The sequence below is a fragment of the Jaculus jaculus genome, chromosome 1 (genome assembly GCF_020740685.1).
Source record: "Jaculus jaculus isolate mJacJac1 chromosome 1, mJacJac1.mat.Y.cur, whole genome shotgun sequence".
NCBI lineage: Eukaryota > Metazoa > Chordata > Mammalia > Rodentia > Dipodidae > Jaculus > Jaculus jaculus.
Genome location: NC_059102.1, coordinates 229,324,419 through 229,341,455, shown reverse-complemented (window position 1 = coordinate 229,341,455; position 17,037 = coordinate 229,324,419). Strand labels below are relative to the sequence as shown.

General features: G+C 44.8%; 1 protein-coding gene across 2 annotated transcripts in view; it reads right to left on the bottom strand.

The window, feature by feature from the left end:
• Spg7 (SPG7 matrix AAA peptidase subunit, paraplegin) overlaps positions 1-17,037 on the bottom strand; it is a 63,734-nt gene that overhangs the window by 5,931 nt on the left and 40,766 nt on the right. For both annotated transcript variants that reach the window (XM_004665956.2, XM_045153437.1), the window contains 5 exons: positions 10,594-10,718; positions 8,153-8,255; positions 6,566-6,676; positions 3,020-3,135; positions 508-664 (listed from right to left, as the gene is read on the bottom strand). In XM_004665956.2, coding sequence (XP_004666013.2) covers positions 508-664; positions 3,020-3,135; positions 6,566-6,676; positions 8,153-8,255; positions 10,594-10,718 — 612 coding nt within the window. The remainder of the gene's footprint in view (positions 1-507; positions 665-3,019; positions 3,136-6,565; positions 6,677-8,152; positions 8,256-10,593; positions 10,719-17,037) is intronic.

Sequence of the window (17,037 nt, the reverse complement as noted above, 5' to 3'; positions counted from 1 at the left end):
TTAGGTAGTGTATCACTCTAGCCCAGGCTGACCTGGAATCACTATGTAGTCTGAGGCTGCCCTCGAACTCACAGCAATCCTCCTACCTCTGCCTCCCGGTGCTGGGATTAAAGGCGTGTGCCACCACACCCAGTTTTTTAGTACATATCTTAAAGCTTTTTATTATTATTTATTTACATGAGAGAAAGAAAGAGGCAGATTGAGAGAGAATGGGTATGCCAGGGCCTCTAGTCACTGCAAACAAACTCCAGACACATATGCAGTCTTATTTATCTGGGGCTGGGAAACTTAACCAGGGTCCTTAGGCTTCACAAGCAAGGGCATTAACTGCCAAGCCATCTCTCCAGCCCTCTTAAAGCTTTTTAGCTCCAAATCTTCTCTGGCCACAGCTCAAACTACATCTACACTGCACACAGCCTCAATCTATTTCATCCCATCTTCTGCATAGACCAGAGGGAATATAACAGTGCTCTGAAAAATTCACACCCCGAGGGCCTAGCCCCTCACCAGAGGTAACTTTGCTAAAGGATATGGCCTCAGCTGCTCGGCCTCCCAGGGCCATGCACATCCGCTCAAACAGTTGCTCTTTGGTGAAGAGGTACTGGTCTCGAGGGAGCATTTGAGAGAAGCCCAGTGCAGCATTTGTTCGAGGTGCTATGGAGACCTGTAGAAGTCCAAGTAGCTAAGTCAGCAGGGAGCATTGGCCTTAAAAGGAAACAAAGACCCCATGAGGCTGTCATCGAGGAGTGCCAGGCAATCAGTCAGGGAAATCTATGCATTCCACAGCCCAACACTAGGTGGGAAAGGAGAAGACAAGATCACAGCTCCAACAACCAAGAAGAAAACACTGGATTATGCCAGGTGTGGTGATACACGCCTTTACTGTCAGCACTAGGGAAGGAGAGGTAGGAGGATCACTGTTAGTTCACAGCCACCCTGAGATTACATAGTGAATTCCAGGTCAGCCTGGGATAGAGGGAAACCCTACCTTGGGGGGAAAAAAAAAAGGAAAACACTGGATTATGAAAAAGAGTGGGAAGGGGCAGGGCCTGTGCTGGCCCAGCTGCTTATATATGCGTATCAGTGCCTGAGAATCCCAAGTAGAGAAAAATAACATCTAAAGCCAGGACTAGTTACATCAGTGGCAGAGTGCTTGCCTACCATGTACAAGTTCCTGGATTTGAAACTTAGTACTAGAAGAAAGAAAAGATGGTTTAGAGGCTGGAGAGATGGCTGAGCAGTTAAAGGTACTTGCTCACAAAGCCTGATGGCCTGGGTTCAATTCCTCAGTACCCACGTAAAGCCAGATGTCCACAGTGCCTCATGTATCTGAAATTCATTTGTGGCAGCAGATCCTGATGCACCCATACTCACTGCTTGCTCATTCACACACACACACACACACTCTCTCTCTCTCTCTCTCTCTCTCAAATAAAATATCTTTAAAAGTCTTTATTTATTTATTTATTTATTTATTTATTTGAGAGCCAGAGATACAGAAATAGACAGGCAGAAAGAGAAAAATAGGCGCAACAGGGCCTCCAGCCCTGTAAGCAAACTCCAGATGCATGTGACCCCTTGTGCATCTGGCTTATGCGGGTTCTGGGGAATTGAATTGAGGTCCTTTGACTTTGCAGGCAAGTGCCTTAACCGCTAAGCCAGCTCTCCAGCCCTTAAAAATTCTTTGTAAATATTTTCTTTATTTTATTGAGTGAGAGAGAAAAAGATACATACATACATACATACATACATAGGCAGAGGTAGGAGGATCACTGTGAGTTCAAGGCCATCCTGAGACTACATAGTGAATTCCAGGTCAGCCTGAGCTAGAGTGAGACCCTACCTCAAAAAACAAAAAAAGGGAAGATGACCAATGACCAAAAAGAAACCAGCCAGGCATGATATTGCATGCCTTTAATCCCAGCACTTGGGAAGCTAAGGTAAAGAAGATTGTACTGAGTTCAAGCCTGAGGCTGCAGAGTAAATTCCAGGTCATCCTGAGCTAGAATGAAAGTCAATAGGGAGGGGGGAGATTATTTAATGGCTCTAATAAGGACTGATTGTTAGTCATGATCTCAATGACAGCCAGATTAGCAAAAGGACCACATTTCTCCCTCACAGAATGCCACCATGTTACTGGTTCAGAGCTATAAAGTAAGAATTCTGAGAACAAAAGGAAAACTGAAGTTCTGACATTTGTTCACTATGAATTTTTTTTGGATATTGTTTATCTTCAGTGCTGAGCTTATTAGTGCCCAGTTTATCTGGCCCCATCCACTCAATGACTAATGGATATGCCACAGGAGTCAGCTTCTTGTCAATCCCAGGGATGCAGAAAATAATGCTCCCTTCCTCTGCTGATTAGCCAACAACCAACCCTGCCAGTTAACTTGAAAAGCAGCAGTGGAGACCAACATGGTTACACACACAGCTAACTGCCTAATGGATGGGTTCAGTTCTGTAGCTTCTGGGGTGGGTAAGAGTAGTAGGTGCAACAGAGCTCCTATGGGGCTTCTGCTACTTGTCAGGTCTCCCTGGAGGGTGAACTGGAGGCAATGCCTCTGTCTCATAGCCCTGGTTTCCTCCAGGTACTCAAGGTCAGGTGCGTCCACATAATTTCCATAAACTTGATATAAAATAACTACTTGACAGGACTAACTCCTCAAGTTCATGACTACCCACAAGAGCAAGTTTCTAATACTCAGCTCATGCCAGTGTCAATCATTAAGAGATAAAGTAACTATAACTCTCCACTGTGAGGCTGAAGCAGACAGTGGACCAAGCATGTGAGACTCTCCATGGCATGCCTGATATGAGGTCATGGCTTAGAGGTGAGACTCAGGACCCACTCCTGCCTATTACTCCTAGTTCTTACCAGGGACTGCAGCCAAGACCAAGTGAAGCCAGTCATAAGATTTTTCTCTCAAGAAACACAAACACACATGGTGTTTACCAAGACAGCTTGGGCAAGGCCTGCAGAGTTCAGGCCTGCCTACCACCCACTTGTATCACAACCCACCTTCATCACGGCCTCTGTATGCTCCAGTAACCAACCAACCAAGGCATGACCAGACTCATGGAAGGCAACTACCTTTTGCTCCTCCTTGGAAAGGATCTTACTCTTCTTAGCAGTTCCTGAAAGAAGCCAAGAAAAAAGAAGAGTTCAACAATATGCAATAGATACTCTCCCTCAAGGCTCTCTTGCCTGGTGCTTCTCAGTTCTCCTTAGCTTTCACACAACCCCATTCAAGGCAAAGCTCAGGGAAGAAAGAGGGAAGAGGAGTCTAAGAGGAAGATCAATGTGAGTTCAAGGCCAATATGGGGCTACAAAGTAACTTCCAGGCATTCTGGGCTAGAGCGAGATACCACCTAAAAATCATAATAAAACAAAATAAAATTTAAAAAAATAAGAGGGCTGGAGAGATGGCTTAGTGGTTAAGGCACTTGCTTGTAAAGCCAAAGGACCCAGGCTCGATTCCCCACTACTCTTCTAAGCCAAATGCACAGGATGGTACACGTATCTAGAGTTCATTTGAGCGGCTGGAGAAGCTGATGCACCCATTCTCTCTGCTTCTTTCTCTCTTTGTCTCTGCCTCTTTCTCTTTGTCTCTCTCTCAAATAAATAAATTAATTTAAAGAAGAAAGTACATAACAAAAAATAAAATAGAGGCCAGGCATGGTGGCACACACTTTTAATCCCAGCACTCAGGAGGCAGAGGTAGGAGGACTGCTGTGAGTTCTAGTCCAGCCTGTGACTACATAGTATATTCCAGGTCACGCTGGGCTAGAGCAAGACCCTACCTCAAAACCCTCACCAAAAAAAAAAAAAAAAAAAAAACAAAACAGCCAGCCATGGAGGAATACGCCTTTAATCCCAGTACTTGGGAGGCAGAGGTAGGATCACCATGAGTTCGAGGCCACCCTGAGACTACATAATGAACTACATAGTGAATTCTGGGTCAGCATGGGCTAGAGTGAAACCCTACCTCAATAAATAAATAAGTAAATAAATAAATAAATAAAGGGCTGAAGAGACGGCTTAGTGGTTTAGGCATTTGCCTGAAAAGCCAAAGGATCCCAGTTCAATTCTCCAGGACACACATAAGCCAGATGCACAAAGTGGCACATGCATCTGGAGATCAGCTACAGTGGCTTGAGGCCATGGCACACCCATTCTCTCTCTCTTCCTTTTTCTAATAAATAAATAAAATAAAAGTATTTTTTAAAACAAAAAAGTTCTTCCTGGGCTGGAGAGATAGCTTAGAGATTAAGGCATTTGACTGCAAAGCTAAAGGATCCTGGTTGGACTCTCCAGGACCCATGTAAGCCAGATGTACAAGAGGACACATGCATCTGGAGTTCATTTGCAGTGGCTGGAAGTCCTGGCGTGCCTATTCTCCCTTTCTCTCAAATAAATAAATAAATAAGTTAAATATATATTTAAAAATAAATAAATAAATAAATAAATAAATAAAAGTTCTTCCTAAACCAGGTGTGGTGGCACACACCTTTAGTCCCAGCACTTGGGAAGCAGAGGTAGGAGGATCACTGAGTTTGAGGCCACTCGGAGACTACATAGTGAATTCCATGTCAGCCTGGACTAGAGTAAGACTCTTCCTCGAAAATCAATCCCCCCCCAAAAAAAATTCTTCATAGGCTGGAGAGATGGCTCAGCAGTTAAGGTACGTGCCTGCAAAGCCTAACAACCCAGTTTTGATTCCCCAGTACCCTTGAAAAGCCAGATGCAGAGTGGTACGTGCATCTGGAGTTCGTCTGCAGTAGCAAGAGACCACGATGTACCTATATTCACATTCTCTCACTCTCCCTCTCCCCCTCCTTCCCTCTTCTCTCTCCCCTTGCAAATAATTAAATAAAATTTAAGACATTCTTCTAAGCCAGGTGTGGTGGTACACACCTTTAATCCCAGAACTCGGGAGGCAGAGATAGAAGGATCACCATGAGTTTGAGGCCACCCTGAGATTACATAGTGAATTCCAGGTCAGCCTAGGCTAGAGTGAAACCCTATCTCAAAAAACAAAAAATAAAATAAAATAAAATAAAATAAAAAGTTCTTCCTATAGGGAGGCTATGATGGAGGTTGAGCCCCTCTGATAGCGGTGGCAAGGCAGGTTCCTTGAATGTGGTCTACCTGGCTGACACTACTGTTTTGAGCTACAAATAAGAAAGCACATCGATCAGTGTGTAGGTTGCCACTGGGACTATGTGAGTTTTCCAGATCTCTATCAGGTTCAGTCCTGCCTGCTTCAGACATCCCCAGACCTACTTTAAAAGCATCTTATTAAGCACTGAGATAAGACATCCCTAACCCCTAAATGCTTACCTGTCAAAATGTGGTGGGATGCCAGGCGTGGTGGCGCACACCTTTAATCCCAGCACTCGGGAGGCAGAGGTAGGTGGACTGCCGTGAGTTCGAGGACTCCCTGAGACTATATAGTGAGTTCCAGGTCAGCCTGGACTAGAGTGAGACCCTACCTTGAAAAACCAAAACTAAAAATATACATAAATTTTTAAAGGACCCTGTAGGTGTCCTTGGGTGGTAGCAGCATCTACCTACTACAAACTAAGCCACTGTGGACGTCTATGGTTGGCTCTCAGTTAGCCACTACACAGGAGCTAGAATGAGTCCCATTTATCAGGGTGTAGCAGACAGACTCAGGTTTGCTGAGATGAACTTCCAGACCAGGCACAGTTATGGAGAAAGGGATATTTATTGAAGCTTACAGATCTAAGGGAAGTTCCATAATGGCAGAAGCTGGTCTGCCTTCACAGAGAGAAAAAAGCACAAGCCTAAACCAGGCATAGTGGCCCACACCTTTAATCCCAGCACTCAGGAGGCAGAGGTAGGAAGATCACCGAGTTCGAGGCCAGCCTGAGACTGCATAGTGAATTCCAGGTCAGCCTGGGCTAGAGTGAGACCCTACCTTGAAAAAAAAAAAAGCACAAGCCTAAACTTCAAAAGCCACACAGCACAGCACACTTCAGAAACTCCCTCTAGGCACACTTTGCATATCTTTAGATTGAAATCTGGAACCCACCACCACACCTTAAGATCTGCCCAGTGACGCCTCCAACCAGGTGGCTGCAGATGCAAACTACAAACTAATAAAATACTGGATATACTGGGGCCATCTATTCAAACTAACACACAGGGTGTGAGGTTTTTGTTTTGTGTTATGTTGTGTTGTGCTGCTTTGAACCACAGACTTGCTATATAACCCTGGTTACCCTGGTGGCTAAGGATAACCTTAATCTCTTGATCCTCTTGCTTCTACCTCCCAAATGTTAGAATTGTAGGTCAGCATCTCCAGCTCAAAAGTGTTTTCATGTTTGCTTCAAGAGTATGCCAGCACTTAGGTAAATTTGCAATCTTAACCTGAGGAAAAATAATTCCTTGCTAAGTATGTAAATGATAGAACACCTGAACCTGGTTCTAGTTCCACCCACTCTACCCCTAACTTGTCTGGTGAGCTTGATCTCCACTTGCATGTCTCTAGGATCCAGCCTGCGAGGGCATAGGCCCTAACATGGGATATGACTCGCATACCAGCAATGACACGCTCCACAGCATACTCAAAGTTGAATGTGTGGACAGATGTGTGTCCCTCTCGTGCAGCATGCAGAGCAGCCTCATTACAGATGTTGGCGATGTCAGCACCTGTCAATACAAGCCACAGACTGGGAGTGAGTGATGTCATTTTCTCTTCCCTGTCAGCTCTCAGCTAAATTTATGCCTCCACAAGATTTTAGTTAAAGATTGAAGCCGGGCGTGGTGGCGCACGCCTTTAATCCCAGCACCCTGGTGGCAGAGGTAGGAGGATCACGGTGGGTTCAAGGCCACCCTGAGACTACATACTGAATTCCAGGTCAGCCTGAGCTAGAGTAAGACCCTACCTCGAAAATCAAAAAAAAAAAAAAAAAGACTGAAAGATAGTAAGACGGGCAGAAATGATGGTATAAAAGGAATTTTTAATATCTTGTTTTATTTATTTGAGAGAGGCAAATAAAAGAGTGAGAGAATGGCACACCAGGGCCTCTACCTAGATGCATATGCCACCTTGTGCATCCAGCTGCACATGGGTATTGGGGAACTGAAACTGGGTTCTTTGGCTTTGTTGGCAAGTGCCTTAATCGCTAGGCCATCTCCTCAGCCCAAGGAATTATTTTTTTTGGGGGGTGGGGGTTCAAGGTAGGGTCTCTCTTTAGTACAAGCTGACCTTGAATTCACTCTGTAGTCTCAAGGTAGTCTCAAAATCACTGTGAGTTCTAGGCCACCCTGAGATTACATAGTGAATTCCAGACCAGTCTGGGCTAGTGTGAGAATCTACCTCAAAAAACAAAACAAAACAAAAGGACGTTTTATTATTATTGCTTTTGGTTGTTTTTGTTTTATGAGGTAGGGCACAGTAGTACAATGCCTTTAATCCCAGCACTTGGGAGGCATAGGTAGGAGGATCCCTATGAGTTAGAGGCCACCCTGAGACTATAGAATGAGCTCCAAATCAGCCTGGACTAGTGTGAGACGCTACCTCAATAAAACAAAACAGGCATGGGGGTTCACACCTTTAATCCTAGCACTTGGGAGGCAGAGACAGGAGAACTGCTGTGAGTTTAAAGCCAACCTTGAACTACAGAGTGAGTTCCAGGTCAACCTGGGCTACAGTGAGACTCTAACTTGGAGAAAAGAAAAGCCTTGATCTGTGAGGTCTACTTCTACTGACAATATAAGGACTATGAGGGAAGAGGCCTAGCAGGTAAGAGGGTGGGGGGAGATAAAAGGGGGTAACAGGGGCATGGTGATACATGCATCTGGAGTTTGTTCAACTGTTATGAAAACACAGGCAGACTGTTCCACAATATTCTGAAAGTAGAAGCCCTGGGTCTGACTTGAGAAACAGTGCCATGAAGCAGACATCACAAGCATCATCTGTGGGGTAAGTGTGGACCACAGCATTGATGCTGGGTTCCCACCAAATGGAAGAGGGTTCCTCTCTTCTGTCCCTCTACTGACTCCATGTATGTCTTATCATACATAGGCCTGGCTAACCAGCACCTGAGTAGGAATACACTCCCCAAAAGAGGCTGAGATCCTGCTTCAGGGACATGCTAATAAGGCTGAGGGTTGAGGACATACCACTGAATCCTGGTGTCAGCTCTGCCAGTCGTTGGGAGTAAAAGTTGCTGGGCTGTGTCAGCTTCAGGCCTTTTAGGTGCTGCTCAAAAATCTCCCGCCTCTCCTGCCACAAACAAAGGAAGACATAGGTTTGACAAAGCCTACTCAACATGGCACAATATCTAGCCCTAATCCCTAAGGAGGACGAGGCTTGCTGGGGGCTCCCAGGAATCATGGGCCTTATATCCATGTTCAACATTCTCAGTCATAACCCACTTTAAAAATGAAAATAAGGGGGCTGGAGAGATGGCTTAGCGGTTAAGTGTGTGCCTGTGAAGCATAAGGACCCCAGTTCAAGGCTCGATTCTGCAGGACCCACGTTAGCCAGATGCACAAGGGGGCACATGCGTCTGGAGTTGGTCTGCAGTGGCTGGAGGCCCTGGTGTGCCCATTCTCTCTCTCTATCTGCCTTTCTCTCTCTCTCTGTTGCTCTCAAATAAATAAACATTTTTAAAAATGAAAATAAGGGCTGGAGGAATGGCTAAGCCGTTAAAGCACCTGAGTGCAAAGTCAAAGGACCCAGGTTCAATTCCCCAGGACCTACAAAAGCCAGATGCACAAGGTGGTACATGTGACTGGGGCTGGAAGCCCTGGTGTACCCCTTCTGCCTCCCTTTCTCTCAAATAAATAAAAATAAAATAAAATATTTTTAAAAATAAAAAGGTAAAAATAAAATAAATGTAATATAATACAAAATAAAACACATAACTAGCAGAACTCTCAATTCCCACACATCCTATATGCTCTGGATCTTGACATAAAATACATCAAGAAAAATTTTTTTAAAAAATACATCAAGAGACAGTCAGCCTCTCTGGCAGAAAGCAGACATCTACTGGGACTCAGTCTTCATGCCTCTACTGAGTAACATTAACCAACTATCCAGCCCCCAGGTTTGCTTTCTACACACTCCCACAAAACAGATCCACTAATCCACACTGTAGCACAATGTCCAATCAGAGGCCTGTGACAAACATACTGCCAAGACTGGAAGCCCTGATTACCAGGACTTTCAGGAGGGAATACTTCTAGGAAAAATTCCAAGGCTTTGCACAAAGCTCAAGATAGGAGAGATAGCTTTGTTTGGGTTTGGAAGAATTTACCATAAATCTCAACCCAATCAGGTATGGTGGCACATGCCTTTAATCCCAGCATTTCCAACACACTGAGGCAGAGGTAGGAAGATCACTGTGAGTTCCAGGCCCCTGTGAGACTACATAGTGAATTCCAAGGTCAGCCTGGGCTAGAGAAGACCCCACCTCCAAAAACTAAAAAAAAAAGAAAAAAGAAAAACCTCAACCCAGACCAGTACAGTCAACTCTAAACATTCAAGGATTAAAACAGAGTAACAGTGAAGTCGGGTGTGGTGGCGCAAGCCTTCAATCCCAGCACTCGGGAGGCAGAGGTAGGAGGATCACTATGAGTTCGAGGCCACCCTGAGACTATATAGTGAATTCCAGGTCAGCCTGGACTAGAGTAAGATCCTACCTTGAAAAACAAACAAACAAAACAAACAGAATAACAGTGAGTAAATTTAAGAATGCAATGAAACCAAGAAAGGGAAGTGGGTTAGATCCAGGGTAAATAAGGTATAGGGGCCTATGATCCTGGCACTCTAGAAGACCAAGCATGAGGACTGTAAATTAAGGCCAGTTTAGCCTGTATTGCAGGATCACGTTTCAAAAAAGATGACATATGAGCCAGGCATGGTGGCACACACTTTTAATCCTAGCACTTAGGAAGGAGGTAGGAGGATCTCTGAGAATTCGAGGCCACCCTGAGACTACAATAGTAAATTCCAGGACAGCCTATGCTAGAGTGAGACCCTACCTGGGAAAAAAAAAAAGTGGGGGGGGGGGAGGTTAAGAGATGGCTTAGCAGTCAAGACACTTGCCTGCAAAGCCAAAGGACCCAGGTTCAATTCCCCAGGACCCACAACCCACATAAGCCAGATGCACAAGGTGGCGCAAACATCTGGTGTTTGCTTTCAGTGGCTAGATATCCACTGTGCCTATTCTGTCTCTCTTTGTTACTCTTTTTCTCTCTCTCAAATAAATAAATTGTTTTTAAATGACACTAACTAGGCATGGTAGCACATGCCTTTAATCTAGCACTCAGGAGACAGAGGTGGGAGGAACTCCATGAGTTTGAGGCCACTCTGAGAACTACATAGTGAATTCCAGGTCAGCCTGGGCTAGAGCAAGACCCTACCTTGAAAAAAAAATTGACATTGGGCACCATGGCACCCAGAGGGACTATGGTTAATCAGCACTTATATGAGGCTCACACCAAGTCCAAGACCTGGAAAAAGAGATCCTTACACCTATAGGACAAGAATTGAAGGCCCAGGTCATGCTTTCTCATGGAAAATGGGCTGTTCCAACTTTCCCAGAAATTCTAACCTGAAGAGTGGGAAGATCAATGAAGACATGTCGGTCAAGTCGGCCAGGCCTCATCAGAGCATTGTCCAAAACATCAGCACGATTTGTGGATGCCAACACAATGACATGGTCTGTGGTGCCCATTCCTGGGAGGAGACAGAGCAGACACAGTAACCTTTGAAGTGGGGCTTCAACATGATGGCTTTTCCTTTTAAGACATAGGAGAGGAAAAGTAAAGGCCCAGCAAGAAAGGATGGTTGAGGCAGGGCACCTTCCCAACAGGTTCCAACAAAGTCACAACAAGAACAACAATTTGCCTGTTTTCCAATTAAAAGAACAGTAGAGCTGGGTGTGGTGGTGCACACCTTTAATCTCAGCACTCCAAAGGCAGAAGTATAAGGAGCCCTGTGAATTCAAGGCTAGCCTCAGACTACATAGTGAATTCTAGATTAGCCTGAGCTAGAGTGAGACCCTACCTCAAAAACCAAACAAACAGGGCTGGAGAAATAGCTCAGCAGTTAAGGTGTCTGCCTGCAAAGCCTAAGGATCCAGGTTTGATTCTCCAGGACCCACATAAGCCAGAAGCACAAGTGGGTGCACGCATCTGGAGTCCATTCGCAGTAGCTGGAGGCCCTGGCACACCCATTCTCTCTCATATGAATAAATATTTTAAAATATTAGAAAAAATTGAAACAAAAGGACTGTAATATAAAATAAATAAATAATATAAACAAATAAATAAAAGGACAAAAATAAACAAATATATAAAAGCTGGAGAGATGCCTTAGTGGTTAAGGTGCTTGCAAAGCCAAAGGACCAAGGTTTAATTCTCCAGGATCCACATAAGGCAGATGCACAAGGAGACACATGCGTCTTGTATGCAGCACCTGGAAGCCCTGGCATGCCCTTTCATCTCTTTCTGCCTCTTGCGCTCTCTCTCTCAAATAAATAAATAAATAATAAGTAAACAGGCTGGAAAGATGGCTTAGCAGTTAACCACTTACATGTGAAGCCCACGGACCCCAGTTCAAGGCTCGATTCCCCAGGACCCACATTAGCCAGATGCACAAAGGAGCACAGGCATCTGGAGTTCATGTGCAGTGGCTGGAAGCCCTAGAGTGCCCATTCTTCCCCCCCCTCCCCCCCCGTCTGTCGCTCTCAAATAAATAAGTAAAAATAAACAAAAAAATTTTTAATAAGCAAATAATTAAAAAGGACAGGGGTTTCCTATGTCATCTGTGGAAACAGAACTGCCCAAGGTCCCTTGGAGCTAAAGGCAGCATCCCAAGAGGATAACAGGTGTACCTTTATCCTACTTGGGAGCCATTACTCACTGCCAAACTGTAGCCTTCTTTACTGTGGCATGTAAACATTTTTTTAAAAAGTTTTTTCAAGGTTAGGTCTCACTCACTCTGTAGTCCCAGGCTGGCCTCAAATCCATGGTGATCATCCTACTTCTGCCTCCAGAGTGCTGGGATTAAAGGTATGCATCACTATGCCCAGCTGTATCTAAACACTTTTTTTTTTTTCAGGGTAGTGTTTCACTGTAGCCTGGGCTGACCTGGAATTCACTATGTAGTCTCAGTGTAGCCTCAAACTCATGACAATCCTCCTACCTCTGCCTCCAAGTGCTGGGATTAAAGTCATGCACCACAACACCTGGCTTCTAAACACTTTTTTAAAAATATTTTATTTTTATTTATTTGTTTGACAGAGAAAGAGGGAGAGGGAGAGAATGGGCAAACCAGGGCCTCCAGCCACTGCAAATATACTCCAGAGATGTACGCCCCCTTGTACATTTGGCTAACGCGGGTCTTGGGGAATCCAACCTGGGTCCTTTGGCTTTGCAGGCAAACACCTTAACCACTAAGCCATCCCTCCAGCCCCTTCTAAACACTTTTAACACCTGGCTTCCAGCCTCTGTTTCCAGCACAAGGTTTCTAGCACCAAAAGTTAAAACAAGCCTGTGAAAATTGCCCCTAGTCACTGGTGAATGTGAACCCTGACTGAATCTGCCTGGGGAAAAAAACCAACTGCACACAACAAACAGGTCTGTAAAGAAGCGGAGAAGAGGGCTGAGAATGCTTGCCTAGCATACGTGAAGCTCTTGGTCTCATCCCCTGTGTGGCTTAATCTGGCATAGCAGCATTCACCTATAATCCCAGCACTCATGAAGTAGAGGCAGGTAATTCAATAGGTCATCCTTGGCTATATAGTGAGTTTGAGGCCAGGATTACATAAAACCCTCTCTTAAAAGAAAAGAAAATTTTAAAAAGCAGCTGAAGGTAACTGGAGAGATGACTCAGCAGTTAAGGCACTTGCCTTCAAAGCCTGCCAGCCCAAGTTCAATTCCCCAGTACCCATGTAGAGCCAGATGCACAAAATGGCACATGCATCTGGAATTCATTAGCAGTGGCTAGAAGCCATGGTGTGCCTATTCTCTCCTCTCTCTTTCTTTACTTGCAACTAAATAACTTTTTAAAAATTTTCTAATGTATTTATTTGAGAGAGAGGGAAAGAGAGAAGAGACAAATAGACAGAATGGGTATACCAGGGTCTTCAGCCACTGAAAATGAACTCCAGACTTATGTGTCACCGGGTGCATCTGGCTTACATGGGTACTGGGGAATCCAACCTGGGTTCTTGGTCTTCATTGGCAAATGTCTTAATTGTTATCTCTCCAGCCCTAAAAAAATTTAAAAAATAAGATGGCTTAATGGTTACAAAGCCCAAGGACCCAGGTTCAATTCCCCAGATCCCATATAAGCCAGATGTACATGGCAGCTCATATGTCTGGTTCCTTTGCAGTGACAGAAGGCCTTGGTACGTCTATTCTTCCCATCTCAATTTAAAAAAAAAAAAAAAAGGGCTGGAGAGATGGCTTAGCGGTTAAGCGCTTGCCTGTGAAGCCTAAGGACCCCGGTTCGAGGCTCAGTTCCCCAGGTCCCACGTTAGCCAGATGCACAAGGGGGCGCACGCGTCTGGAGTTCGTTTGCAGAGGCTGGAAGCCCTGGCGCGCCCATTCTCTCTCTCTCCCTCTATCTGTCTTTCTCTCTGTGTCTGTCGCTCTCAAATAAATAAATAAATAATTTAAAAAAAAAAAAAGGAAGCTGGGCATGGGAGCACAAAGCACTTGGGAGGCAGAGGTAGGAGGACAGCCAAGTTCAAGTCACTCTGAGACTAAGTAGTGAATTCCAGGTCAGCCTGAGCTAGAGTGAGACCCTACCTCAGAAAAAGAAAGCTGGAAAGATGGCTTAGCAGTTTAGGTGGCCTGCGAAGCCTAAGGACCATGTTCGACTCTTCAGATTCCACATAAGCCAGACCCACAAGGTGGCATATGTGACTGGAGTTCAAGCACAGTGGATGGAGGCCCTGGTGGGCCAATTCTCTCCCTCCCTTCCCCACTCTCTCACATAAAAATAAAGGCCAGTTTCTTGCTTGAGGAAGGGAGGGAATGAGGGTAAATAGGAGAGGTTGGCAGCTTGGGAGATCTGAACTTGAAAAATGTTAAATGCTATGAAGGACTTGGAGTGAGATACTGATATTGTGGTATTTCCCCCAACTATAGACAAACATATTCAGAACATGGAAGATTCAAAACCTTGAATCCAATTGAAAATAATCTGCGAGAAATACAAAGAGTGAGGAGTGTGGTAGGACTTGGAAAGAATAGGGAAGGCACTCAGTGATCTGTGTGCTTCTCTGGCACTGACATTCTTTTTAAAAAAAACATGGCCCAAGTTTGTTTTCCCAGTAATCACGTAAAGCCAGATGCAGAAAGTGGTGCATGTATCTGGAGTTCAACTATAGTGGCATGAGGCCCTGGTACTCCCATACTCATTTTCTTTCTCTCTGTCTCTTTCTAGCTCTCTCACAAATAAAAATATTTAAAAAAAAAAGAAAAGAAAGAGGGCTAGAGAAATGGCTTAGTGGGTAAGGCACTTGCCTACAAAACCAAAGGACCCAGGTTCAATTCCCCAGGACCCATGCAAGCAAGATGCACAAGGTAGCACATGCATGTGGAGTTTGTTTGCAACGCTGGAGGCCCTGGCATGCCCATTCTCTCTCCATCTGCCTCTCTCTCTCTGCTTCTTTCTCTCTTTCTCAAATAAATAAATAAAATACTTAAGAAAAGAAAGAAAAACTATTAGAGAAGTTTTTGTCCTGTGGATAAATCACACTGACCACCTCTCAGTACAATGCTTAACCAATTCCTAGTTCCAGGATGGTGCCTTGAAGGGGATGTTTTTCAGTTGGAGAATGCTTGCCTAATATGCACAAAGCCCTTGGTTTCAACCCCAGCACCAAATAAACTGGGCAAAGGAGCACATGCCTGTAAAGCCAGCACTCTGGAGGTGGAGGCAGGAGGAGAAGAAGATAATCCAAATTTCAATCCTCCTGACTCAGCCTCTTGAGTGTGCAAACACTAGCATGAGCCACCATAGTGGCTGCCCCAGCATTTCTGCTTTAAAATATTCTTTCTCTAGCCTGGGATACATGACACTGTTGTCAAGTGAGCAGACAAAGTCAGTCAAGGCCAGCATGACATACATGAGACACTTGTCTCAAAAAAAAAAAGGGGGGGGGGGCTTGGTGGTGCATGCCTTTAACTCCAGTGCTCTGGAGGCAGAGGTAGGAGGATCACCATGAGTTCAAGGCCACTCTGAGACTACATAGTAAATTCTAGGTCAGCCTGGGCTAGAATGAGACCCTACCTTGAAAAACAAACAAACAAACAAAATCCCAGGGGCTGGAGAGATGGCTCAGTGGTTAAGATGCTTGCCTGCAAAGCCTAACAACCCATGTTCAATTCCCATGTAAAGCCAAATGCACAAAGTGTTGCATGTATCTGGAATTCATTTGCATTGGCGAGAGGCCCTTGTGATCTGATTCTCTCCTTCTCTTTCCTTGTAAATAAATATTATTTTTTTTGTTTATTATTTATTTATTTATTTGAGAGTGACACACAGAGAGAGAGAGAGAGAGAGAGAGAGAGAGAGAGAGAGAGAGAGAGAATGGGTGCACCAGGGCTTCCAGCCACTGCAAACGAACTCCAGATGCATGCGCCCCCTTGTGCATCTGGCTAACGTGGGTCCTGGGGAATCGAGCCTTGAACCAGGGTCCTTAAGCTTCACAGGCAAGCACTTAACCACTGAATCATCTCTCCAGCCCAAATAATTTTATTTTTTTAAATAGAAATCCCAGGGCTGGAGAAATGACTCAGTAGTGCTTACTTGCAAAGCTTGGGTTCAATTCCCCAGTATCCAAGTAAAGTCAAATGCACAAAATGATGCATGTGTACGCAGATTGTTAATGGCAAGAGTTCCTAGAACACTCATACTCAATTTCTCTCTCTACGCAGGCAGGAAGACAGAATGCAACATTGCAGCCAGACATGGTGGCACACCTTTAATCCCAGCACTAGAGGGAGATGGATGGTGGCTGAGATAAGGGGATCACTGTGAGTTCAAGGCCAGCCTGGCAGGCAGCTAGGAAGAGAGCTCATTTGGTAAAAGTGATTACTGCACAAGCATGAAGACCTGCATTTGGATCCTCAGCACACAAAGCTGAGTGAAGTACTGTGCTCCTATAATCCATCATGGGAGCCAGGGGTAACAGAATCCCTGGGACCTGCTGACCAACTAGTGATTGTCAGATTCACAGAGACCCTGTCTCAAAAATAAATTGCAAGCCAGGTATAGTGGTACATGCCTTTACTCCCAGCACTTAGGAAGCAGAAGTAGGATTGCCATAAGTTTGAGGCCACCCTGAGACTACATAGTGAATTCCCGATCAGCCTGAGCTACAGTGAAACCCTACCTTGAAAAAAACAAAATAAATAAGCGGCAGGCAAGTGTGGTGATACACACCTTTCATCCTAGCACTGAGAAGGCACAGGTAGGAGGACTCCCATGAGTTCAAGGCCATCCTGAGACTACAAAGTGAATTCCAGGTCAGCCTGAGCTAGAGCAAGATCTTAGCTTGGGGGAAAAAAAATCAACAAATAAGGTGCAAGCCTGATAGGGTGGCAAAGGCCTTTAATCCCTGCATTGGGGAAGCTAGTATAGGAGGATCACCATGTGCCTAAGACCAGCCTGGGGCTACAGAGTGAGACCCTGCCTTGAAAATAAAATAAATAAATAAATAAATAAACACTAAATAAAATAAAGTACAGAGAAGAAGACACCCAAAATTGACTTTTGGCCTCCACACACACCACAAACATCCATACATACATGCATAGCAACATACACACTAAATAAAATTTAAAACTCTCAGGCTGGAGAGATTCCTCAGGGGATAAGGCACTTGCCTGCAAAGCCTGACAACCCAGGTTCCGTTGCCCAGTACCCACATAAGGCCAAATGGCAAAGTGGCACAAGCATCTGGAGTAAGTTTGCAGCAGCGAGAAGCCTTGGAGTGCCCATTCTCCACCCACTCCTTGAAAATTAATAAATAAAAGAC